The sequence below is a fragment of the Mustela putorius genome, unplaced genomic scaffold, assembly GCF_011764305.1.
Source record: "Mustela putorius furo isolate JIRA1106 unplaced genomic scaffold, ASM1176430v1.1 tig00000460_pilon_pilon_pilon, whole genome shotgun sequence".
In the NCBI taxonomy this organism is placed as follows: domain Eukaryota; kingdom Metazoa; phylum Chordata; class Mammalia; order Carnivora; family Mustelidae; genus Mustela; species Mustela putorius.
In genome coordinates this window covers 10214731-10242297 of record NW_025421389.1, presented here as the reverse complement: position 1 = coordinate 10242297, position 27567 = coordinate 10214731, and the positions used below count along the sequence as shown (strand labels likewise).

Genomic DNA, 27567 nt, shown 5'->3' with positions numbered 1-27567 from the left:
TGTGGAGTCTGCTTAAAATTCTCTATCCTTCGGGAGCCTGGGTGGCTCAGTGGTTAAAGCCTCTGCCTTCTGCTCAGGTCACGATCCCAGGGTCCTGGGATTGAGCCCCGAATTGGGCTCTCTGCTCAGCAGGGAGCCTGCTTCCTTTCCTCTCTCTCTGCCTGCTTCTCTGCCTACTTGTGATCTCTCTCTCTGTCAAATAAATAAATAAAATCTTAAAAAAAACAAAACAAAAAAAAGAACCTAAGAGAAGACGATTTGTTTCCCCCCTCCCCGCCAAATTCTCTATCCTTCTCTTAAAAAAACAAAAACAAACAAACAAAAAAACCAGGGTGTAATGAAAAGAAAATACCTCTTAAAATTTACCACTCACAAGGAAAAGACAATGCTTCTTAAAATTTACCCTCTTTCTCTCTGAACTTAATTCTGAAGTGCCTAGTAAGCTTGGGATCAATGAAACAATTTTTCTTTGCTGGTTACTCACTCTATATAGACCAGTTATCATTGAAAGCCACATCGAGGGGCGCCTGGGTGGCTCAGTTGGTTGAGCGACTGCCTTCAGCTCAGGTCATGATCCCGGACTTCCAGAATCGAGTCCCGCATCGGGCTCCCAGCTCCTTGGGAGTCTGCTTCTCCCTCTGACCTTCTCCTCTCTCATGCTCTCTCTCACTCATTCTCCCTCAAATAAATAAATTAAAAAAAAAAAAAAAAAAAGCCACATCGAGGGGCGCCTGGGTGGCTCAGTGGGTTAAGGCCTCTGCCTTCGGCTCGGTTCATGATCCTGGGATCAAGCCCCATGTCGGGCTCTCTGCTCAGCGGGGAGCCTGCTTCCCTTCCTCTCTCTGTCTGCCTCTCTGTCTACTTGTAATTTCTGTCAAATAAATAAATTCTTAAAAAAAAAAAAAAAAAGCCACATCGAGATGAATCTAAATCTAGAAAGCCCTTTCTTTAGGCTCTCTCAAAGGTTTACTACCTATGCAATGAGCTGTCTTCCCCCACCCCCAACCCAAGTACTGGTTTTCTACTTTCTGGTTGTAAGGTATTACTGAAATGTTACTAACACGTCTCTCAACAATAAAGTACAACTTCAGGAAAGATTCAGAAACACTTCTAAAGGTGCAACCCACACTTTAAGAAGTAGCCTTGCACAAGAACGTGCTTCAACAGCTCTAAGATCTGAGGAGCTTCTCTAACTAGCTTCCTTTTTATCTCTTTCAATCCACAGTGCTTGTGGAATCGGTGCACTTTCAGCTCTTTTCTTCCTGGCATGTACCATCTAATGTAAGAATCTCTGGTCTGTGTGCACTCAGTGGATGCTTATTTAAGTAATGCGTTATTCTGATAACTTTCTCATCCACTTCTCAACCAGCACCACCAGTTTCTTCCTTCCAGCCAACAATAAAAAACAACAGCAGGAAGTTTTACTCCATAAAGCATTAATAAGATATTTTAATGAGAAAAAAAATCTTAGTATTATGTTTCTATTCAAAGACACTCAAAACTAGTTTTTCCCTGCCCATCCCTTCTAACTGCAACTTTGTGACCATGTAATAAAGGCCAGTTTAAAGATTTTTTTAAAAAAGTTTAAACCTTTTTTAAAAAGATTAAACAACCAGGCTAGCAAAAAGGTACTCAATACATACTTTCCTTATATCAAACAAGCTAATATTTCAGTACAATGTAACTATACAGAATATATACAATACACATATGTTCACAAAGCAAACACTATAGGCTCAGAACAGATTTGAAAAAACATGATATTCACATTGATTACAATAACTCTAAAAATGATTGTTAACGTTGAAACGGCACTTAGTTTACAAAAGTCACAAAAATATATATATATGTATATATATATATATATATATATATATGAAGTCACCAAGAACTATGGTTCCTGTAAAATACTAATAGCCAGATACTAGTATAAAATGTGAAGTTCTGACATTGTATACATTTTTTAGGAAATAAAACAAAATCCAAAACCATTTTCATTATTGTTGAAAGTCAAACATGCCAAGTAACTTAGCTATGGCCACTGACACCAAGTAAAGCCATATTTAAATGAGATGACAACTGGATACAAAGCTGGTGAGCTGGGGACTGGCAGTTAAGGGAGTTGTACTGGTTTTAGGAGAGGGTAGAAGACATAAAAACACCCATCCATATACTTTTAATTCACATTTCTGCCCCAGCATTACCCTCCCCCAACGGTTTCATAAAACGCCAGTGACCAAAAAGAATCATAATGCTACAAGGTAAAAAAAAGTTTCCCCCAGACTTCTTGATGCTGGCCTATAGGAAAATATTAAGCATGCATTGGCTAAACAAAGCAGTCAGTCACCCATCTGGAAAACTGTGATGCGCAGTTTCCTCCCAGGCTGGTTGTACTAGAAAGTACTCCAGTTTTTAAATGGAGCCAGATTTGTATGTTAGCTCTGTAAAATTATTGAGCTACTGTAGCAGCAAATATGAAATTACAGAAACAAAACCACAATTTCATTTAAAAATTCATTTCTGTGACATCAAAACAATTTTTTCCTTCATATCTGTCTCCTGTAACCAGACATCAATTTTTTCTATCACTGAAGTATGGTCAATTTCAATTTCAATCTTTCTCATTATGCTGCTGTGGAAAAAGACAAGTTCTAATCCTGGAAAATTTTAATTTACTCTTAAAAATGAGAATACAGGAATTTCAAAGTAAAAAAAAAAAAGTCTATTCTAAAAGTATCTCACAAATATATATATTTAAATATTAAAATAGGCTACCTAGGATTTTTATAAAATGGCTTTTGAAAAGATAGTAGAGGCACAAAGAAGCCATACACTATCTTCCAATTGGACATAAGGTGCCACAAGGGTGCCCTATAAAGAGGCAGGCAATCGCTATCTGATGCAACAGGAGGCACCAGTAACAACAGAAAAATCAAATATATTATTGGGACTTGGATCAAAACCAAATTTCGCTCTATTAAGGGCTGTTTTTTTTTTTCTTTTTATCTTGAAATATATGCATTAGAAGACATCACTTTGTATAAGGAAGAAAATGAATACAGTTTATGATCTTACTCCTTCCAAATACCTGGTGGCATTCATTTCAGGCACCTGAAAGATGAAAAGCAGTGCAACTTTCAGTAATTTAATGGACTACTCTCAGTATGAGAGACCTTACATAGCATCTATCAACTTGAAAATTAAATTGATAACTGAAATAAAGCAAAGCTTTTAGAGAAAACACATTTATAATCTAATCACAGAAAAGGTTCTTTCTAGAAAACAGATGTTTCTAGGAACTGCATGAAAGGCTTCCCACCTCTAAATGAACACAGCTTCCACTAATGCCGTTGGAAACGTGTTAAAGTGAGTTGACTGGCTCCTCTTAAAGCAGGGAAGATTTATCCTTCCTTAGAAGGTGATGTACTTTGGTAACCTGAACATACAATTACAGGATGATTTTTTAGCTTGTTTAACTGGATTACGAAATCTGGATATAGTTAGACCAGCATTTGGAAAAACAAGGATAATGTAATAAAAGTCATGACACTAGCCCCTCAAACAATCAAGCAGCGATTTTGTCAATAAATCATCACAACTGAATCCAGGGCTTTAAGCTTACTTAGCAAAATTAGTCAATTTAAAATAGAAAGGCAATAATCAAAGAATTAGATTTTATAAACCAGGCACTTCAAACTGAAATTAAAATTTTTAAAGTTAAAAACATTTTTAAAAAAAAGTTTCTGTTTTCAGTCAATGGTCTCAACTTTTAAATTCTTTGTAAACTATTATGTACACAAGAACCTTGGTACTAGTTGTAACTGGCATGGGGCCTGCACAGAGGAAGTTTGCTTAAAGTAGCACGAGCACTTTAAGGCAGTTTTGTATTTTGGATACCGCCAAACTGAGAGTCCATAACACTGCCTGACATCTCTGCAGAGACTACCTGTAAAGACCTGGAACTGTTTTTTTCTGTCATAAAAATATAATCACTACAATGTAGTGGATATATCTAACTGTATTAGTTTAGTATGAGGTTAAAAAAAAAAAAAGTACAACTAGGATGTCACTAAGAGTCTATATCCCATAATCTGATATAAGCTTAACTCCTCCATTAATAAATTTCAGCCTTTATAATCGAAGAATAAAATATCCACAAAATGTCTGTTCCTTAGTTGAACCTGGAAATTCATTCAATTCCACTTCATTGTTTAATCTTAACCATTATTGCTTTTGGCAAATTCAGCTTGCTAAGGGCTTTCCAAATAAAAACAGCCTATATCACCACAAGTAAAATGACATTAAAAAAGTGGGTATAAGCAAAATAAAAAATAAGTTTAAATTTTGAGATTTTAGCTTAAAGCTAAAGGAGTATGCTTAGCTATAAATATTCTTCATAGATGTGTTTACTATAATAGAACTCTCCCCAATTTTGTGCCACTGCTTAAGAAAAATCTAGTTTCTATACACTTTTCTTCCAGTTACTTTTAAAATCTGTATATATTATAAATAAAGCATCTTATGTCAATAACTTATAGTGAAAATCATATTTATTACCTTTTAACAACTTTGGGTTGCTTCCAAATGCAAACTTTACCAGTCACTCCCCTTGCCATTAATATTAATATCTAGAAAACTATTCTCCCTCACTTGGATGTATATTTCAGAGTTATAGCTTCACATTTTACAGATGAGTGAAAATAGGATAAGTGCCACATGAAAGCTTCTAATTCTCTTCGTCAATTCAACAAACCTCAAACTCCTTTCTGTTAAGATATTACAATTTCAGGACTTGATTCATCAAGCAATAACAATGATTTTCTCCATGTGGTACAGTACAGAGTTGCTATTACCTTATAATTTTTTTTTAGGGACTACAAAACTAAGAGACTAAAGATCTGAGAATCTTCAAAATAAAAGCCGCTAACCAAGATAACTGGCCTCTATCTAGACTGAATACAAAAATAAAACAGAAGATCAAATAAAAGACTGAAAGAGTTAATACAGCTTCCAAAGGTTCCCAGGGACTCATTTATACAATGGGGAGAGTCTGGCTCAGTAGTCAGAAGGTAACAGAGCTACCAATGATACTGCATTAGATATGCTGACTAGTCCATTCCATTTGAAAAAATATTTTAACAAAACACATTTTTCTGTTTGTTTTTAAAAATCAAAGGGCATGTGTCGTATCATGGATCCAAATTACTTAATCCAGAATGGTTGCTGAAAGGCTAAAATATAAGACTGAATGAGGCTATTTAAACATTTTAGTACACTTTGTCTCACTGAAATTGAGAACTTTAAAAACTGGCAGTGTAACTTAATGTGCAACTAATTATGTGAAATAAAAATTAAGATGATTACTTGAAATTCCAAGTAAGAGAAATTCATTTAAATGTATTTGTGGATGAAAATCTCCATCTGTATCCATTTCTAAAAACTTCACATAACCCCCCCAGTATTAATCCTTTTGTTTCTGAATTATTACAATCACGGTCACGCTAGACGCCTCCTTGTTAGAACACACCCTTAAAAATGGAAAGAACGACCGTAGGAGCTGTAACATCCAGTATCACAGCGAGCATCTTTACTCATTTCTAAAGTGTATCTCATCTATTTGGTAGCATAAAAATGTAAAATAAATGCTTTTCTTGTATAAAATACTCGTTTTTAAAAAGGCAATTTATCCTGCATCCTAAAATTTAAGCCCTTTAAATATCAGAAAGTTACCCTCCTGGGCCCTAACAAAGATAGCTATACTTAAGTATTCTAAACTGGAATTTTTTGTTTAGTTTCACTGGCAATCCCTAATGGATGGGATAATGTAACTAGCTTTCATCTCTTTGCAATCTTTTTCATATATTCTGGTAAAAATTATACATTCGGGTATCCCTCTCCGATGAATTTTAAATAAACCTAAATAACACTATATACAATTATACCTTGCGGCTTAGTTTCCTAAAACAGATCCATAAGCTAAAAATCCTTAAGCTGTCTATCAAGAAAAATGTAGAGCCTCAATGAAAGAAAAAAAAGGCTTTTGTTTATATCACTTTATGTTAAATACTAGTTAGCTACCTGTATTGATAAGATTTGGGGAATAAACAAACCAAGTACACATTTTCATAATATATTCAAATTTTTCATTAAACTTGAAAAGCTGTGCAATCCGTAATTACCAATGAAAATCTAAAGTTTCCATTTGGGAAAGAAGAGCCAGTAGTGGTAATCCTACATTTCTGAGAATACAGACCACTTTTGAGCTGCCAAAATTGTGGGCTCTTTTAATGTAGAGTTCTCAGAATAGGGGACGTGTTTTAACACTTTCAACCATAAAAATCCCCGATTTTGGTTTTTTTTTTTAAACCCTATTTCTTTCTGTTTTTTCTTCCTTCCTTCTTTTCACACCCTTAAAAAAAAAATAACTCTTAGAACTGAAGGCAACAATGATTCCTGGCCATAATTTTACCTAGTTTTTATTTTGCCAATGTAAGATTTTAAAATTAACTCCAAGGCTTATCCATTGGTAGGCAGAACAATTTTCAAGAATATGTAGGACATTAAAAATAAAAATTCCTGACCTTTCTAGCTGAGACACAGCAGTACTGTTACAAATTAAGTATCTCAGTCTGTTGCAAAAAATGTAATTCAACCCTACTAGTAAAGAAGCATAAACGGTGGAAGCCCATCATAATTTGAGTATGTTGTTCTTCCTGAAGGTAATATACCTGTGTTTGGGAGCAAAGGGGGAAAAAATGTTCAAGATGGAGATAAGGAGTCAAAAACAAGTTCAAGACAGCAGAATCAAGAAAAAGAATGTTACCTGAAAAAAAAATCTTCAATGCATTTACTTTCCCTTCCTTTACATTTGTGGGAGGAAAATCAATCACAGAATTAGCCAATTAAAAAAATGAAACAAGTAAAATCACTAGAACTTAAAAATTAATTTTATTATTAAGGTCTAGCACCTGGACAAAATTCAGAACATGTGTTTTGAATAAAAAACTGTATTTAGTTTCTTTTTCTAATTTAATCAGGTGTTCTTATAATTATTAAAGTTTGGGAATATACACAGAAAAAAGTTATTCAGAAGTTGTCTATGGACTCATGAATATTTAGGATCAAGGTCAGTGATGCTTTAATGGCACTAGATGAAAAGTATACTCCAGTCTAGAGTATCACATAAATTTCAACTATAAACAGGAAGTTTCATTTTTTTAGCAGCAAAAGAAGTGATATTAATTTAAGGTTTTAGTTTTAGTTTTAACGATTCTTTCCCCCCAGATTAATGAGTCATAGATCATTAATTTAAAGCCTCTTCTTATCTTTTACATTATTGCTTACATTGTGTAAAACCTACACTAACCCTTTTAATGAACTTGGCAATGTCTAAAAATATTTTGGGAACAAAAAACAAAGTATCACTGACATAAGGAATTTTGTAAACAATCTTAATTGGGTTAAGAACGTAGCCTTAACAGAGAATTCTTTTATTTTGTCCAAATCAGCACAATAGAAACATCCCCAAGATTACATAAGCCTATATATAAAATATAGAATATCTCCAATATTTTTCCCTTATATGATATCATGCCAGTATATGCAAGAGGAAGTACTGTTCATGGGGCAAGAGGAAAATGATTTAGGCAATGACCTAATTAGCCAGGCACTAACATTCAGAGACCAGGTAAACAACAATTTTAGTCAGAAAAGCAGTATTAAAAGAGTTCCTATAAAGCTGAGATTTATGTATACTTCATTTCCCACTCCTGGTCATTTCATGCACAGCCTGACTATTCTCAATCATGGTTCTCCGACTTCATAGAAGAAAGATTATTTGGAGTGGTACTAAAAAAAGTTCAGGGACTGCCTCTCCCAAAACTATTATTTTTACCGTGAAAAATAATAGAAATGACAAAGAAATGAAAAAAAAAAAGAGTACATTGGATTTCAGAAGCATTTACCCTAATAATTTTTAAGAAAGCTTACCGTAAATATTTCCAAAACCAACAGGCTTTACAAAATATTGTACAACATCTTGTGCATAAAGAGCAAATATCTACTCAGGCTACCTGTCAAATTATGTTTAGTAATTTGTTTCTGGTGTACCCTTTCATCTCAGGAAGGTCAACAATCATCTGAATTCTTCTTTACCTCATGATCTCATTAGCCCACTTTTAATAATGGAAGAAGAAACTGACAGAGGCCTTAAAGTCTACTGGTTCTCCTTAAGTCTCAGTTTCAATTATGTTTCAACATCATGTTAGTGTGCACTTACAGAAGCAATCTCTCAGTCACGAAAAATAAAACGAAAAATAAAACGTCAGTTGCGGGGCTTACAAAGTAAAAAGGGAAATTCTTTCCTAAACTCTTTTTTGTTTAAAAAATTAAATTTAAAAGTACAAGACCAAGCACAGGCACTTTCCAAAAACCAAAAATGAAGCCAAACCATGAAATTATTCAATGGTTATAGAAGACAGCTCTGATTTTGGGGGGTCATCTCTGGTTGCCTCAGTACAAGCACTGGTCTTTGGCTGCTCTGGCATTTCTTCCTCTTTTTCTGCCAGCCCACCAAGAGACCCCAAGGGGAAAGTGCTTTCACAATTCTGGGTCGAGGAGACCTGCGAAATTACAGGCATTTGAACAGAGGAGTTGCTTTCAAAACTGTGTTCTCCAAGATCATACTGAACAAGGGTTTCTTCTTGCTCCTGGTTTAAGTAGTCCGGTACTAGGAAATCACTAGATAAGAGGCAAAGGATGAAAGAGGGAGTTAATTTTCAAACAAGTAATAAATTAGCCACAATAAAAAGACCTGATTTGTAAAACAAGATTGGGATTTTTCATTTCTCTAATTGTTGATTGGTTATAATTCAGGATGTTCAATTTCTAAACTAAATATGAACCAATAGTATCCATTAGAACCAAAGTACATCAATTCTCTCTACCACCAATAGATAAGATTATCACCTCCACTGTCATTTTAGACACCTAAACAGACTTTCTTGTTCTATGTAGAAGAGTTTCCGTATACAAACAAATGTAATTCGCATGCTCACTTAAGCAAAGATCATGTGAATAACTTCTGCTTAACCTTTCTTGGATTATATACTAATTAAGAGGTATATCAACTTAGCTTTTTAAGTCCTTGAGCATAAAAGGCATTATATTTGAAAATGTCATGAGACTGGTTATATATTAGTCCTCAGGAAGTGTTAATATTGAAAATATTTAATATTCTATTAGTAGAGTAATTAAGTATTTAATTTTTGAATATGGACAGTAAAATATACCCAAATTTTAACAACAGTGGGTATTATCCCTAAGTGGTTAGATCAGAAAATATTATAGTTTCTTATATTTTATACTTTCCTACATTTACTAAATTTTCTACTATATGCATTTTTTGGTAAAAGAATAAACATTATAAATCTTAGATGCTTTAATTAAATCTTTGTTAAGCTAAACAAGCTCATTCTGCTAGGAATGTCAATAACTAATGCATTTAAGAAGGATATTTTATAATTTGATTGTCCAGTATTAATAAAAAATTAAAATCTGTTCATCTGCAAAACAATTTAAAATGCCCTATGTTGTATTTTCTAAAGTCTTCAGGTGTTAGAGGAATGGACAGTAGAGGGCTCTGAATAGGGAAGATACAGGCAACAGGAGTGGTTAACTGAGACACTATTTTCGTTATGAACAAACAATGTTTGATAAGACATGTAGAATTTAGGTTTAGTGGGTGCCTGGGTGGCTCAGTGGGTTCAGTGGGTTAAGCCGCTGCCTTCGGCTCCAGTCATGATCTCAGGGTCCTGGGATCGAGTCCCGCATCGGGCTCTCTGCTCGGCAGGGAGCCTGCTTCCTCCTCTCTCTCTCTGCCTGCCTCTCTGCCTACTTGTGATCTCTCTTTGTCAAGTAAATAAATAAAATCTTAAAAAAAAAAAAAAAAGAATTTAGGTTTAATGATAGGACAACCAGACATTCAGACATGATTAAATAACATGAATGTCAGGTTTGGGGAGAAAAACAGAATTTATCTAGCAATAATTTAGAATTTATTGGGACGCCTGGGTGGCTCAGTTGGTTAAGCAGCTGCCTTCGGCTCAGGTCATGATCCCAGCGTCCTGGGATCGAGTAAGCCTGCTTCTCCCTCTGACTTGCCTTCCAGATGCTCGCTCACTCTCTCTCTGACAAATAAATAAAAATAAAAAAATCTTTAAAAAAAAAAAAAAAAATTTAGAATTTATTAAAAAATAAGATTTAAAAAATAAAGATGATTTAAAATGTAAAGGTTTAGGAAGATTTCATTTGATAAAAAACAAAGGATTCCTACAGATGTGTATTTATGATAAAATATTTAAAAAAGATGACAGAATTTTATATCTAGAGACCTTAGAAATCATCTTTAAAGCTTACATTTTATCTTTCTCTATGTTTCAAGCTTCTTCATTTGTAAAGTGACACGTTCAATCATAACAGCAGTTAGTGGTAGAGGCAGAACTAGAACCTGATTTCCTTGGATACTCTATAAATCAGAAAGGAATTCTATTATAATAAATTATTAATATTAAAAGCATGGAGCTTTAAATTGAAAAAGAAAATTTGATCTAAAGAATCATATCCATCATAGTTGCTATTGAAGTTTCTTTCTTTATTGGTAAATATATGTTCCTTTATATAGAATTTTAAAAAATGAGAAGTGGTCAAAAATTTTATGACATCCAAAGAGTCTGAAGTAATTCAGTATCACTAAGATCATCCAACATGGTAAATTTTCCAGTATGGTCCATATTACTTTAACCCTATGTTATTGAAAAAACAAAAACACAAAAAACAAAACAAAAAGACAAAGCAAGAGGTAAGCAGTCTACTTCTGTAGGGAAAAATTTCCAATACCAACTAGAAAAATATTTATAATTGTATAAACTTAGAAGATTCAGCAAAATTTTATCAGATCATGGGATCAGAGTATGGACAGTGGGAATTTAAAAGGAATGTGACTGATTAGCTGGCAACCTGATAAAAAACACAGCAGGCTGCCCTAAAAGCAGGAAAAGAGAGTTTAGTCAGCAGTTTTCCTGGTTCGTTTTTGTTGTGCACCTCACCTGCTCTGGAAGTAGTTTGCTAGCTCTGACGCTTCATGGTTCAGACTCCTCAGGTGCACGATTAAATTTCCAGAGTTGGTGAACATGGCGCCACATGTTTTGCACTCGTAAATCCGAGGCTTGCGGATAATGTGCCGGGAAACCCTCATGTGGTGTTTATATTCCCCGAAGGAAGTGAAAGTGGCACTACATATCTGGCACCGGAAACAGCGTTTACCTTCATGCTTTAGGCGATGCATCTTTAGCGAGTAAGCCCTGGTGAACTTTTTCCCACAGCGGTCACACTGAAATGGTTTAATTCCTACAAAATTAAGCAAAACAAAATATTATCTAAAAAACAAAATAAAACGAAAGGTCACAAACCTCACAAATTTCTGAATTATAATTTTGTAGCAATAGGTAATTTAAAAAGACAAAAATCAGCAAAAATGGATTCCAATTCAACATCTCAGAAAAGGTAAAGAACATCTGAAAAGTCACAGTGCTTAGAAGGAAAGAAAGAAAGAAAGAGAGAAAGGCATTAGAGGGAGAGGTAAACTTGTTTATACTGAACATCTATTTTATAGATGATTTAATCACAGTATTTAAACAGAATTAAAAACTCCATAAAACACTGTTATTTCAATTTCATTAAAGTAGTATTGTTTATACTGAAAAGACGGAAAAAGGACCTACTTTTCATTCCCTACCTGGGAGAGAAATGAGAAGAAAAAAGGAAAATTCTAACATCTCTGAACATAATTAATAATGATGGTAGAACTATCACTTGGCAAAGTGGGTTTCTGGGCCTTTAATGTAAAGTGACAGAAAAAGATATAGAAACTAATATGTGAATTATAAAGTATATTAATTGTCTCTTCCAATTAACTATCACAGTTTTGGCAAAATTTTTAAAAACCTTCAAAATATAATCTGTTGATTTAAATAAAGTCATAGGGAATTGATGTTAGCTCAAGGACTATTAGAACTAGCCAGGGCACAGGAAAGTAAGATAAAAACACAGATGAAAACAGTTGCAAAGATTTCTTACTCTATCAGAGGTCAGTGTTTACCCACGAGAATTTTGTTGCCTTTATGTGATCACTGAACTAAATTTTAAATCTGTACTAAGCATCATTTATTAAAAATCTCTTTTATACTAATAAATAATACAAAGCTGATTAATCAGGGTACAGAGAAATTTAGGATTGCAGAACTGAAATTAAATTATGGTTATTAGATTTAAAAAAAAAAAACTTATTTGGAAATAAGTCCAACCCTTAAAGAAAAGTTACAAGAATAGTACAAAGAACATCAATAAATACCTTTTCAAAAAAAAAAAAAAAAGATTTTATTTATTTGACACAGAGAAAGAGATCACAAGTACACAGAGAGACACAGAGAGAGAGGAAGCAGGATCCCCGCTGAGCAGAGAGCCCGTTGCGGGGCTCGATCCCAAGACTCTGAGATTATGACCTGAGCCGAAAGCAGAGGCTTAACGTTACCATGAGCCACCCAGGTGCCCCAATAGATACCCTTTTAATTTCATCTGCTCTATCTGCTTCAATAGAGAAACAGTATTTGTGCTTCTCTATTGTACATATACACACAACTAATATATCCCTTTTATTTATGTATTATACACACACAGCCCTTCAAGTTTTAATCTAAATACTTAGGCCTATGGCAAATGTGCTAAGCTTTCTCATACTGTACCATTTAAGCAACAGAATAAGTAAGGCTTATCTGACTTCTCAGAGATACATATATTTTTTTATTAACATAGAATGTAGTATTTATTTCAGGGATACAAGTCTATGATTCATCAGTCTTACATAATTCAAAGCACTCACCATAGCACATACCTCCCCAATGTCTTAGAGACATATTTTTTAAACTTCAAAAACACTGTTTTCTATTTTTAACTGGGATTTCTAAATATGTTTCAAGTACTCATTTATGCAACAATAGGGAAGGTGGCATTACCTGAGTGGATGAGCATGTGCTGTTTTAAGTTCTGAATACGGGTGAATCGTACCCCACAAGTTGGACACTGAAAAGGTCTATCTGGACCATTTGGACTTGGTCGTTCTGTACTGCTGGTAGAAGGAGCAATGTAGAGTTGGTAGGGATATTGAACATTTTCCAATCTAAAAAAACAGACCAAAGAAGGCAACCAGATTCTGATTTTTAAGTTGAATAAATATTTCTGTATAACTTAAAAATGAACAGAAGAAAAAATGACTTTTTGAGAGCTTAAGTGTTACATTAAAAGTTTCATTTATAGCAATATGAAAAACAATGTTATTGTCCAGAATGTCTGGCATCTTAAGTAACATATAAATGATTTTACCTCAGGTACCGTTAATCTCTCTAATACTTTCCTTCCTAATATTGCTTTAATTTAGGTCTTCATCAATACACTCCCTCTCTTTATGCCCCCCAACCCCCCCCATCTATCCTTCTGCTTGCTTCACAGTGATCTGATTAAATCAGCCCCCTCTTTAAAATCTTGCAACGGCTCACTGCTACCTTCAAAGTCTAAACCCTTTGCGAGGCATAGGAGACTCCTTATGATCTGGGTTCTGTGTACTCTTCCAGCCTCATTTTTTCTCATATTCCCCAAATACACCATATACCAAATAGTTCCTAATATTTCTCAATGCTGTGCTTTTCTACATTTAACTAATGACAATGCTCTTTAGAGATAGGTAAGACTGGATGACCGGGATTTAGGTGGGGAGTTACGGGTCTTGGCCATGTTAAGTCTGGAAGCCCCTTATACATCTATGTGAAAATATGAAGAAGGGAGGGACAGTTTGAAGATAATGACTTGTGAATTATGGGTATGTAGAGGAGCATTTGGCATCATTCTATGTAGTAAGTTAAATAATAAATATTTTTGGCTTTCATCTCTGTTTCAACCACTCAACCTGAGCATTCACAGACAATACATAAACAAATGAGTGTGGCTTTATGGGAACACTTGATTTACAAATTAGGTGGTGAACTGGAATTGGCCTGTGGTTCACAGTTCACCAATCCCTGATACAGAAACTATTTAAAGGTAATGGGCCTGGGCTGTTTTCAATGCCAAAAAAACCCTGTATAGGTGGTCTAATTCATGATGTAATGACCTCTTTGCTCTGAAAAATAAAATGAGGTACCAATAAACTTCTTATATAATTAAAATTATATAGTTAAAATGTTTGGATTTACAGTTGCAATCCCCCTTTATAAGAAAACAACATACTATGTCAGTACTAACCGATCATCATCATCTGCATGAGCATTAGTGCTAGAAGTGCTTTGAAGTGTAGGTAACCCTTCAGTGACACCTTCATCTACTGAACCTGTGAACAGAAGGACAAAAAGAGGACAGCTGTCAATACTGTGGTATAAATGAGCCAAGATATTAACTGCAATCTGTATCACCAAGCCCCTAAAACACAGAACATAAAGAAATCTTTTACAGAAATCAGATGTAAGACAACAGCCTTATATTACTACTTAAATTCTTTTAGGAACAAATAATAAATTTCAGAAACAAGCAAATTCAAATGTAAACTAAACAAAAATTTGCATAAAATTAAATCATGTAAGGAAGCACTATTTTTACTTTTCAAGACTTTATTGTGACATACACATAGAACTTCTACATAGAATTCAAGAGACAGCTATAAAGTGAGTATGTATCTGTGCAACCTTCATACGAGTCTCACTAAAACACTGCCAGCATCCCGTAAGTCCCCATTTACCCTGCCTGGATCACAAACCAAAACTTCTTCCTTCCAAGTAATAACCACTCTTCTATCTTTCATGGACCTCATTTCCTTCCCCTTTTCCTTTTAAAAGTACTTTTATTTCCAACATGTGTACTTGTAAACTATGGGTTGGCTCTTGCTGCAACACAGCCATGAACCATCTAGGGCTGCTTTTACACCAGTGGCACAGCAGAGTCATTGCAGCTGCGACAGAGACCACATGGCAGCTAAGTCTAAAATACTTACTATCATGCCCTTTACAGAAAATCAGCCGCCCTCACCAACGACAGTATATAGTTTAGTATTACTGCTTACAAACTTTATATGAATTACACTGGAATGCACTCTTAAGTCTTCTTTCCTTCAATACTGTGGACCGATCCATGCTATTACAGGTGAAAGTTTACACTGTAATAGTCATAATCTAGCCATTTCACTCAATGTACAGTTTCAGGCTACCATGAACAATGCTGCTGTGAATATTCTTGTACATGTAACATAATGCTTTTTTTTAAGGGTACCTATACTTAGGAATGAAATTGCTGGTTTGGGGCACTGGGTGGCTCAGTTGGTTAAACATCTGCCTTCAGCTCAGGTCATGATCTCAGGGTCCTGGGATCAAGCCTCATATTGGGCTCCCTGCTCAGCAGGCAGCCTGCTTCTCCCCTCCCTCCCACTTGTGCTGTTTCTCTCAAATAAATTTTAAAATCTTAAAAAAAAATTGCTGGGTCATTGGATATGTGTATCTTTATTAGAAAATGCTAAACTCTTCCAAAGTGATCATACTAAATTTATATCACTACTTGCAATGTATGAGAGTTCTATCATTCTACCTCCTTAGCAAAAAACTTGGGTCTTGTCGAATTTTTAAAATTTCACCGATCTGGTGGGTATGTAGCAATATTTCACTGTGGCTTGAGTTTTATTTCCCTATTGCTAGTGAGGTTGAGCACACTTATTTACTGAACCCCCCGTTTTGTGAAATGCCTGTTCGAGGCTTGTTACTGAGTCGTCTGCTTTTTATTATGAATTTTTTCATATTTCAGTGATACATGTTAGAAATATTTTTCTCACTTCTATGGCTTATCTTTAGATGACCAAAAATTTAAATTTTAATTGAACTGAATTTGTAATTATTTTCCTTCATAGCTGTGTCTTTTTGGTGTTGTTTTTAAAAATCCTTGGGTGCCTGGCTGGCTCATTTGGTGGAGCATATGACTCTTGATCTCAGGGTTGTGAACTCAAGCCCATGTTGAGTGTTGAGATTACTTAAATATAAAATCTTAAAAAAAAAAAATCCTTCCTCATCTCAGGTAATCTTATCAAACATTTGCCCTTGACATTTAGGTCTTTTCTTTAATCCACCTGGAGCTGATTTCATAATCAAACACATTTCCTGAAATGTCTGTCTTTTCTTCTCTGTTCTGCAGGCCTCTAAGTGTATGGGTCTGTTTCCAGGTTCCATTAGTCCCATCCGCTTGTCTGAACTTACATCAATGCCAATCTTCAGTTACCAGAGCTTTTCTATCAGATAGGGCAGTAAGTCTTCTCACCTTGTTCATTTGCTTCCTGAACTCCTTGGCTATTCTTGGCCCTTTGCATTTCTTTATACATTTTAAAATGAGTGTGTTAGACATAAATGATAATTATCATTCTATTTCCTCTCTTTAGTTTGGAAATTATATAATCTTTCCCTATTTTTACTGGTTACTTTGGAAATCAGACACATAATTACCAAATTCTGAAATTAAAACTTTTGAACATTAAGGATCTTAGAACAGTTTAACTCCATTTTTCTACACTTTCATTCTGCAACTTATGAATTATTGTGATATTTTACTTCGCTTTGATGAAGTCCCACAAAATATCATTACTTTTATGCAAGTAATGTTTACCAATATTTGTCCATCTATTTTACCTTTCCTTTGCTCTTCATTACTTCTGGTATATTAGACTTTCCATCAGTGCTTACTTTGCTTTTGCCTGAAGTCCACTGTTAAGAATTTTCTTTAGTGAGGATTTGTGATGATAAATTTTTTGTTTCTTTGAAAATATCTTTATTTCACCTTCATTCTTGAGAGGTATTTTCACTATGCATGAAAATTGACAGTTATAATTTTCTTTTAGCACACTGAGGATATTATTCCACTGGTTTCAGAAGTCATTCTTCCGAAGGTAATGTCTTATTTTGTCTTTTCTCTATTTTCTCTATAATGTGCCTAGGTTTGTATTTTTATTATTTCTATTTGGGATTTGCTGGCCTCTAATCTATGGATTGGTGTTTTTCACCAATTCTAGAAAATTCTCAGCCATTTTCTCTTCTCTTCTTAGGGCTTCATCAAACCTACATTTGTATCATCCATAACCTTTATTCTCTTCTTCGTAGTAGTTTCTGCCATTGTCCCTGTGATGGTTAATTTTGTGCATCAACTTGACTGGGCTAAGGATGCTAGGATACCTGGTAAAACATTATTGCTGGGTATATCTGTAAGAACATTTCTGGAAAATATGAGCATTTCAATCAGCAGACTGAGTAAAGAAGACTGTCCTCACCAATGGAGTTGATGGCAAGTGTCTGTGGGTGTTTCATCCAATCTGTTGAGGCCAGAATAGAAAAGGTAGAAGGGCAAATTTGCTCTGTCTTTGCTTGAGCTGGGGTATCCATCTTTTGTTCTTGGACACCAGAACTACCAGTTCTTGGGCCTCTGGACTTGAGACTTATACCATCAGCCCTCCAGTTCTCAGACCTTCGAATTTGTACTGGAATGACATCATGGGCTTTCCAGGGCCTCCAGCTGGTAGATGGTAGACTGTGGGACTTATCCTCCATAATCATGTGAGTGAATCCATCCTAAGAAATCTCCTATATACATACCCCCCCATGATCTGGAGATACACTAATACAGTCTCTTTCTAGGCAGCATTCAGGTGATTTCTTCCTTTCTTTTAACGATTTATTTGTCAGAGAGAGAGAGAGAGAGAGAAAGAACATGTGCACGCACAAGCAGGGAGCAGCAGGCAGAGGAAGAGGGAGGCTCTCTGTTGAGCAACGGAGGCCGACGTAGGACTTGATCACGGGGATCATTACCTGAGCTGAAGCGAGACACTTAACCAACTGAGTCACCTAGGCATCCCACAGGTGACTTCTTTTATCTTCTGATTCACCCATTCTCTCTCCTGCAAAATCCAATCTGCTGTCAAAATGCTAACAGTTCTTTATTTTTGGTTACTTTTTTCTTTTCTAGAAGACCTACTTATCCCCCCGAAGCCCCTGCCAAATCTGCTACAACTTTTCACAGTATACTATTGTCTGTAATTATTGTTCAGGTTTATTTCATTAAAACTTGGTAAGCATATGCATTTTGTATCTGTGTGTGAAAACTAAGCACCAATGCATTTCTGCTACCTGTTTTTGTTATACTGTTGTTTTTTTCTCTGCTGTTTCCTTGTGGGCCTCAGTTGTTTTTCACAGTGGTTACTGCCCTTAAAAATGGTATGTAGAGACATGATTTGCTTAGCTTAGGATGGATATGCCCTCTTCCAGAGAAGCTTTATGTTTGCTTCTGCTATGTTCCTGGAGGCCACTATCTACACCAAATTCACTGAAATTCCCTGGCCCACTTGTGCAACTATTAGATCAGGATCTAAATCTGCAAGAGGGCTGGTCAGTGGCCACAACTTCGCAGAGATGTGTTTTTTTACCCCTTTTCCTTCCCATTTTCTACTCTGCCCACTGCCAAGGCAGCTATTTCTATAGTCTTCTGGGGTCTGGAGGAAGGGAAGCCAATTTGGTTGTAGTGGGGAAGTCCTTTGGGGTCCCTACTCAGTGTAAAGCAAGGTCTCTAGGATTTCATATAACTTTCACATGCTCTGAGCCTTAACTTCTGTTTGCCTTGATCTTTGAGTTAATGAACCAAATCCCCTTTGTGTTCTGGCAAATGTCTTAGGAAACAACTGGTTTTAGTGCTCTGATATACATTTACCTTTCTGGGTTGGGCTCCCCTTACCCCACGTTTAACTTGGCAGTTCCCCGACTATTTTTCAAATACTAAAAAAAGCCCCATGTTGTTTTTAGTGGGAGGAAGATCCGCACAACCTATCCTGTTCTCAAAGACTGAACTTTGCCAATGTATTTATCGTACGCAAATAAGCTGTGCTTTACCAAATGAACAAATCTGAACTCAAGTTGTATAGTCCACTGTAACAGCAAGCATGCTTTTGGTTGCAATATTTTAATGAAAGCTAAAACAAACTAGTTTGTAACAGTTTGAACAATACCATATACATGTGGATATTTAATAAATATCATGTTATTAGAGAGTTAGTGTGAAATTTCCTTCTGATGAAAACGTAGAATCCAGTACTTCAGTTTTCCCCTTTGGAACGCTTGAATTAGCTGACATTATTAAGAAATGAATACATTTTCCACTTAAGTAAAATTTTCCCCAAAAAATAACCTAATTGCTGTAAAGGCATCCAAACTTACTTTAAGTCATTTGTGCTAGAAAATTTGTGACAGTCTGCCTTGATTTCTTAAGAACACTAAATATAATTGTTTCTTGATGACTCATGGCAAACATCACAAGGACACCAATTACTATATTACTATTCTAATACACTGATAGAGATTTTTGAAAGGACACAGGACTATGTGCATTTACATCCATCCCCAACTGCATCTATATTCTTCCTACACACTTCTCTCCCACACCCAACCTCACTCTCACTGGTGTGTGTTTAGCATTTCTGTATGCCTTTTCATTTTCTCTTTCCCTTACTGTTAAAATCTTTGTATGCTTTTCCTCATATCTACTTGCCCAACTTATTCCCAATCCTTTTGATTTGTTTTTAATACAGATTGGGGGACCAGATACTGCTAATTTAAGAAAACTGTTCACTTGTCAACATTTCCTTCCCCATTCTCATTTTTTCCTTAAAGGGAACTAAACACTAACATTTCAATCTGTCCTAGGATAAAAACTGGAAAAATCCCAGTATTTGGACCTGGTCACCATGGACACACAAAAATCTTCTTTATAGCAGTATTCTGCAGCTATTCAGAGTGCAGACAATATTAAAGCTTATAGGCAAAGACCTGCAAAAAAGGACTAGAGGTGTGACTAGAGCAAGTCAGGAAGACTGATCTGACATTTGCTTCTCACAATCAGACCACACTACTTCTAGGTGGGGCAGGGGTGGAGTCTTGGAGAAGTGGAAGTAAAAACCACACTGCTTTGGATGGATTCTAGCACTGTCAAGAGTTTGCTTAAAAAGCCACTGCCTTCGCTTCATGATCTCGGAGTCCTGGGATCGAGTCCCACATCGGGCTCCCTGCTCAGCAGAGAGCCTGCTTCCCTCTCTCTCTCTCTGCCTGCCTCTCCATCTACTTGTGATTTCTCTCTGTCAAATAAATAAATAAAATCTTAAAAAAAAAAAAAAAAAGAAATTATAAAAAAAAAAAAAAAAAAAAAAAAAAAAAAAAAAAAAAAAAAGGAAAAAGCTAAAAAAGATCTACATCTAGCAGATGGCCCCTCTTAAAGAACATTCTCCTCTTGCCCATGGTTATTAATGCACCAAAAGCTAAATATAAAAACTACTCCAAGTTAAATTAAGAGTTAAAAAGCACACTTTAAGAATTCTATCTATACTGTGGACATTATAACACACAAATAATGTTATATCACTTATGCAACTATTGATGAAAATCTTTTTTTTTTTAAAGATTTTATTTTATTTTTTTTAAAGATTTTATTTATTTATTTGACAGACAGAGATCACAAGTAGGCAGAGAAGCAGGCAGAGAGAGAGGTGGAAGCAGGTTCCCTGCTGAGCAGAGAGCCCGATGCGGGGCTCAATCCCAGGACCCTGGGATCATGACCTGAGCTAAAGGAAGAGGCTTTAACCCACTGAGCCACCCAGGCGCCCCTGATGAAAATCTTTTAAACTTTTTCCCGAGGTGATGGTTTTGGCAATGATAACACAAATAATCATATGAATTGGAATTTAATTAAAACAGTTTAAGAGCAGGATACACAAACAGCATTACTTTCCTTGAGTTACAGTGATGCTTCTTAAATTATAAAAATGGAATTTTCTCACCTTATGAAACAGGAAACAGATTTATAGAGACAATTAGCTTCATATGGTAAGGGTTATCTTATCAAGATAGAGTCTACTCTCTTCCATCAGTTAGTAGTATATAATAGCTTTTGTAGCATCAAAGGGATTCCTGTTTTCTGCCGCTAACCATTATTTAAGTACCCAAGACATAAAAAACTCTTCTGGGTGGTGAAAAAGAACTCCAGTGACCATCCACTACTGAACATTTACCATGTGCCAGCCACTCTTCCATGTGTTTTTAAAACATTATCTCATTTCATACTTGAGAAAGAAAAGCAGCTCCTAACATCCAGGAACCGGCCTGAACACAGACACTAAGGAGTGGGCCTGGTGTTCACAGCTAGACCCTGGCGCTTTATGTTGGACACAGATAATCTCACAGAATAACAACATCAGACCAGGTCACAATGGTCTGAGACAAAACACATAATTTTGTTTAAGCACAGCCAAAAACAAGGTCATTGTGCAATTACAAGAATACCAAACATCCCCCCTCTAGCTAATAAAAGTTATTGGGGCACCTGGGTGGCTCAGTGGGTTAAAGCCTCTGCCTTCAGCTCAGGTCATGATCCCAGAGTCCTGGGATTGAGCCCCGCATCAGGCTCTCTGCTCAGCAGGGAGCCTGCTTCCTCTTTCTGAATCTCGGCCTACTTGTGATCTCTGCCTGTCAAATAAATAAATAAAATCTTAAAAAAAAAAAAAAATTACTGCTGCTATAGCTTCCCACTAGTAGGCAATCCTAGATATTTGTTAGATATTTTTCCTAGATACACAATCACAGGGGTGGCTGGTTGGCTCAGATGGAAGAGCATGCGATTCTTGATCTTGGGGGTCGTGAGTCTGAGCCTCACACTGGGTGAAGAGATTACTTTAAAAAAAAAAAAAAAAAAAAGACACATAATCATAGTTTTCCCTGCTTACTGATATCGCTAGTCCTGAGCAGACCCCATCACTTCTGTGAATCCTCCCTAAAATCACTTCACACAAGCCAAAACCTTTAATTTCTTTCTAACACCCTCTTACTAAGAAACCCTAAAGACCCCAGGGTGTGTGATTTTCTATAATGCAAATGAGCAATAAAACCCAACTTGCTCAATTATATTTGTGCTCCTCGTAGTCACTGGCAACCAGACACTGGCAAGAATGGAGGATCCATTGAGATTCAATCGCAATTCTTGTTCTCTTGCACTGGGCACCTTGTTAACAGAGTGTACATCTAAAATCCCATTTGAGGTGCAACTTGACCTTGGCTGAGTTCATTACAAACTGAGCTAAAATATTTCACAGTAAAGTCCTTCAGTGGTGGGTTTGCTTTTGTTTTCCTAGAAAATCTTTTGGGAATATTTTGGTTATCTACTCAGATTTGTCACTGTTTCTTGGTCAGATTGTTTTCTAGCCTCCTAAGACCTGCTCCTATGATAGGTATGTCTAGGGTGTTGACTCCTGTCTAAAGAGGAATACATTACAATGAGGATGGAGATAGGCCCATCTGATCTGAACTGAATCCATCTGAAATGGGCCTGGAGGCTGAGTTCAGAAGATCTCTGATTGGCAAAAACTTTTCAAAACTCTACAAGGTATGCCCACAGATGAACCTTGAAGATAGTACAGAAAGTGACAGCAGCCAGTCAGGAAAGACCACATATTGCATGATCCTACTTATCTGAAATATTTAGAACAGGCAAATCTATAGAGAGTATATTTGTGTTTGCCTAGGGTTTGGGTGGGACTAGGAGAGATTCACAGCTAAAGGTACAGGGTTTCTTTTTAGGGTGATGAAAATGTTATAAACTTTTGTGGGGATGGTTGCACAACTTTGTGAATGTACTAACAACCACTAAAGTATACACTTTAAATGGGTGAATTTTATATGTGAGTTATATATATATATATATATATATTTTTTTTTTTAAAGATTTTGTTTATTTATTTGACACACAAAGATCACAAGTAGGCAGAGAGGCAGGCAGAGAGAGAGGAGGAAGTAGGCTCCCTGCTAAGCAGGGAGCCCAATGCAGGGCTCAATCCCAGGACTCTGGGACCATGCTTCACCTGAGCCAAAGGTAGAGGCTTTAACCCACTGAGCCATCCAGGCACCTCAATATAAGTGAGTTATATTTCAATGACGATTTTTATTTTCAATGAGGATGTTTAAAAAAAGAAAAAGATGGGGTGCCTGGGTGGCTCAGTGGGTTAAGCTTCTGTCTTTGGCTCAAGTCATGGTCTCAGGGTCCTGGGATCAAGCCCCATATCAGGTTCTCAGCTTGCCAGAGAGCCTGCTTCCGTCTCTCTCTGCCTGCCTCTCTGCTTACTTGTGACCTCTCTCTCTCTCTCTGTCAAATAAATAAGTAAAAAATCTTAAAAAAAAAAAAAAAAAAAAGGTTTAAGGACTTTCTCAATTTTGTCTGCATCCCTAAGAACTGCTTTGTTTACTTTCACACGCTCAGAATCAGGTATTGTCTGGTCCCTGATCAGTGACAACTGGCCTTTAACCGAGCCCTGAAATAAAAAGTTACACAAACATTGTTTTGGACCACTGCAGTTCTCACGAATTGTCTCAATCTAAAACTGCCGCCTCTTCTAGGCCAAACATCTGCCTCCTTCATGTTTCCTCTCTCTAACACTAGCTAATACACTCACCTCTAAACTGATTTCAACAATGAAAATTTGGAACTGCAAATGACCATTTTGGGGGGAGCTTCTGACATAAACAAGACTGTTCACTTGAGGTGCATCAACACTGTGCAACACTATAGAATGGGGATTTTAAGAGGCACTGCCATGGTTACTTCCGACGTATGGCCTTGCTGTCACTGACACAACCTTGATAAGACATGGATATGGACCAAACACTGAAGTATACTTAAATATCTCCAATGAGCAATCAGTTTGTTCTGGTTATTGGTTATTTTTAGGGTGGCCTGAGGCTTTTTCATGCTAAAGATCTATGCTATAATGATGGGGAAAAAAATTACTAGATTTTGTATTCCTGACTTGGGAAATCCCAACTTCTTTCTCCAGTAATAGGACCACACATTCACTGATATTATTGCGAAGAACTCCATAAATGTTCTATTTTACTGAGACTTTTGACTGTCCCTATCATCCACAAACATCAAGAAAAATAAAGGGAATAAATTATGTAGCCACTAAAAAAAGAAAAGAAAAAAGAAATCTTGCCATTTGCCAACAACACGGATGGACTTTAAGGGCATTATGCTATGTGAAATCAGAGGAAGACAAATACTGTATGATCTCACTTTTACCTGGAATCTAAACAAACCATGCTCAAAGATAACAGAGAGCAGGACAGCACAAGGATGGTTGCCAGAAGCAGGGGGTTGGGAGGATAGGAAAAACAGGTAAAGGCGGTCAAAAGGTACAAACTTCCAGTATGAAATAACTAAATCAAGGGGATGTAATATACAGTATGGTGACGATAGTTAATATCGTGCTGCATATCGGAACGTTGCTAATCTAGTATATCTTCAAAGTTCTCATCATGAGACTCTTGTGTGGTAACAGATGTTAACTAAACCTACTTGCTGTCATCACTGTCATGTAATACATGTCATGTAATACAAGATTTTATTTATTTGAGACAGATCACAAGCAGGCAGAGAGACAGGCAGAGAGGGGGGAGCAGGCTCCCCGCTAAGCAGAGAGCCCAATGTTGGGCTTGAGCTCAGGACCCTGAGACCATGACCCGAGCCAAAGGCAGACGCTTTAACGCACTGAGCCAGCCAGGAGCCCCTGATCAGGTATTATTAACAACTAATTTAGCAGTAAAATTTCAAGGTGCTATTCAGTAGATTCATGTTTCCCAACCCAAAATACATACAACACATTTTTTGAGGGATTCTTCAGAAGATACTGATTTAAAAGTAGATAACTCCCTCCCAAGATAACAAAATCATATTAATTTTGATTCTTCAGTTATCTTTTCTATCCCTTTACTACTTACCTACTATCAATACTAATCTTGTTTAACAAATAATGTGATCTCTCATCTCTACTTCATGTTTTTTAACTCCCTAAGATCTCCTTTTGTCACTTAAGGAAAAACAATACTCTTCTAGGTTTTCTCCAGACTATAAAGACTATTTTGAATGTAACAGATCAATGAATCTATTATCTATTAATAACTGTTCCTTTAAACATGTCAGAAGGTAGGTTCCGTTTTAATGGCCCCTTGTATCATATTATATTTCAGCTCTGAGCCTTGAGAAAAAAATGTTCCCTGATCTGACATCATGAAAATGCTTCTGCTTAAGTCATTACAATCCTATCATCAAGGCCTATTCAATCAGAAAGACATTAATACAGGATATCCTGAATACGACAGTCTAAGCTTATTCTCTTCAGAGACACTTCAGCCTCTGCAGAAACTGTTTTAACTGATTAACAGTTTCCTCAAGGAATCTGTCCATTTTAAGGGACATAAAACCGACACACTCCTGTTGGTTTTTGAATGATACTTATATTCGCCAAACACCAACCATGAGGATACTACTTCTTAATGTGATCACAGGGTTTACAGGTGCCTGCTGCACACTAACTTACCCTGTGTATTTGCAGTAACCTGTTAGGGATTTTCAGACATTAAAACTACTACCCTGAACTGTACAACTATGTTCCTGGTTGTCTTTTGCTGGAGGGCACTGACATATTTTATAGATAGGTATTAGTATCCTTACTTTATAGTTATAGGAACTCACTGAGGTTAAATGATTTATTTCCTCAAAGTCATACACCTATCATGTGGCAGAAACTGGTAGCAGATTCTAGATCTGACTCCAACCCCTGAACTTTTAATCATTATACTACTTTTCCATATATGATCAATGTTGTAATCCTACCATTATTCTAGTCGCCAATTATCTATTCACTACTGCTACTGAGAAAACTGTCAAATTATCTCTTAATATAACTGACCCCTGTAACAATTGCTTTACTTTTGATGGCAGATTTTAAAGTTTAGAAAAAACTGAATTCCTTTAACATAGGAAACTGTCGATTATCTAGAGCTATTTATTTTGTCTTTGTGAAGTGCCTAAAGATAATTGAATACTTCAAGACAAATAATAAAGCCATCTCACTTACATTTTTTAAAAACTGTATCAGATATTGATGACCATCTTTTTGAGTATGAAGACCCAACCGAAAACTAGCATACTATTTTTCTCTTTTAAATTTGCTGTATTTATTGCTTCTATTTGCCCTAAACTGGGGTCGTCAGATTTATAACCCCCCTGTTGGGCCAAATGGCAATAAAAGGAACTTAAAAGAACAGGCAAAATCCTATCTAAGTTAACTTCATGGATTATCAATTTTAGAATTTTGTAATAATGGGCGCCTGGGTAGCTCAGTCAGTTAAGTGTCTCCCTTCAGCTGAGGTCATGATCTCAGGGTCCTGGGATGGAGCCCTACATCAGGCTCCCCGCTCAGTGGGGAGTTTGCTTCTCTCTCTGCCTCTGCCCCTCCCTCCTGCTCAAGCTCTCTTTCAACTCAAATGAATAAAAATCTTAAAAAAATTTTTTTAAATAATGTGTTAAATATTATATTCCCAGTCCCTAGGAAAGACAAACTACTTTTTAGATATCTTCTTTAATAAATCAGTAGTAAAATTAAGTACTCTTATGAGTATTCTTATAGAATACAGAAAAAAAGTTAGATACATATTTTTCCTTTCTCCTGCCCACATTTTTTGAGTGCTTACTATACTCTAGGAATTTTGTACAGTAAAGCTTTGTTTCGTTGTATAGATTTGGAGTTAAGATAGATTAATTGAGAGTGATTAGTACATTTACTATGAAGGCAAGGAAAACAACTCCTTTGGATATCCTTGATTCTGTGATATTCCTATTATAGTTACTCACATGTCAGCTTTATAACAGAATCTGTACCTGACAGTATATATTGGAAGTAAATCATAGTTATATAACTGGTAGGTTTATTCTACTTAAGTCTAACTTCTCTATTTAGTCATGTTAGTAAGACAGAAAGGCATATCTCAACTGATTAGATACACCTGAGAGTGGTTAAAATCAGACTATCTCACATGCCTAGTAAGCAAGATACTGAGTGAGATTAATATTTGGTTTCTAAGTTCTCAGATAAAATGATTAAAATAATAATATCCATGAAATAGTTCATTATTTAGAAGGTGTATGAGGAGTAAAGAATAGTAATTTAACAAAAAAACTTGGTCACATTAACAAATAGCTAACATTAAATACTTTATTGAAGGTGTGGTCACTGAAATTCTTCAAAAGTATCCTGACCCGGGACACCTGGGTGGCTCAGTTGGTTAAGCGGCTGCCTTCGGCTCAGGTCATGATCCCAGCGTCCTGGGATCGAGTCCCACATCGGGCTCCTTGCTCGGCAAGGAGCCTGCTTCTCCCTCTGCCTCTAGTCTGCCACTGTCTGCCTGTGCTTGCGCTCTGTATCTCTCTCTCTCTCTCTCTAACAAATAAATAAAAAAAAAAATCTTAAAAAAAAAAAAAAGTATCCTGACCCATGTCCATCAACAGATGAGTGGTTAAAGATGCAGTGTGTACACACACGTGCACACACACAGGAATACTTCTCAGCCATAA

General features: G+C 36.1%; 1 protein-coding gene across 8 annotated transcripts in view; it reads right to left on the bottom strand.

The window, feature by feature from the left end:
- Positions 1–1419: 1419 nt before the first annotated feature.
- ZBTB44 (zinc finger and BTB domain containing 44) overlaps positions 1420–27567 on the bottom strand; it is a 67443-nt gene continuing 41295 nt past the window's right edge. For 4 of the 8 annotated variants that reach the window (XM_045080345.1, XM_045080346.1, XM_004763923.3 and 1 more), the window contains 4 exons: positions 14353–14437; positions 13071–13234; positions 11106–11406; positions 1420–8739 (listed from right to left, as the gene is read on the bottom strand). In XM_045080345.1, the coding sequence (XP_044936280.1) occupies positions 8457–8739; positions 11106–11406; positions 13071–13234; positions 14353–14437 (833 nt within the window). In that variant the 3' untranslated portion in view covers positions 1420–8456. Of the gene's footprint in view, positions 8740–10416; positions 10526–11105; positions 11407–13070; positions 13235–14352; positions 14438–27567 lie in introns of all 8 variants that reach the window. The other 4 variants (XR_006606870.1, XR_200318.3, XM_004763924.3 and 1 more) reach the window with 4 other exon arrangements.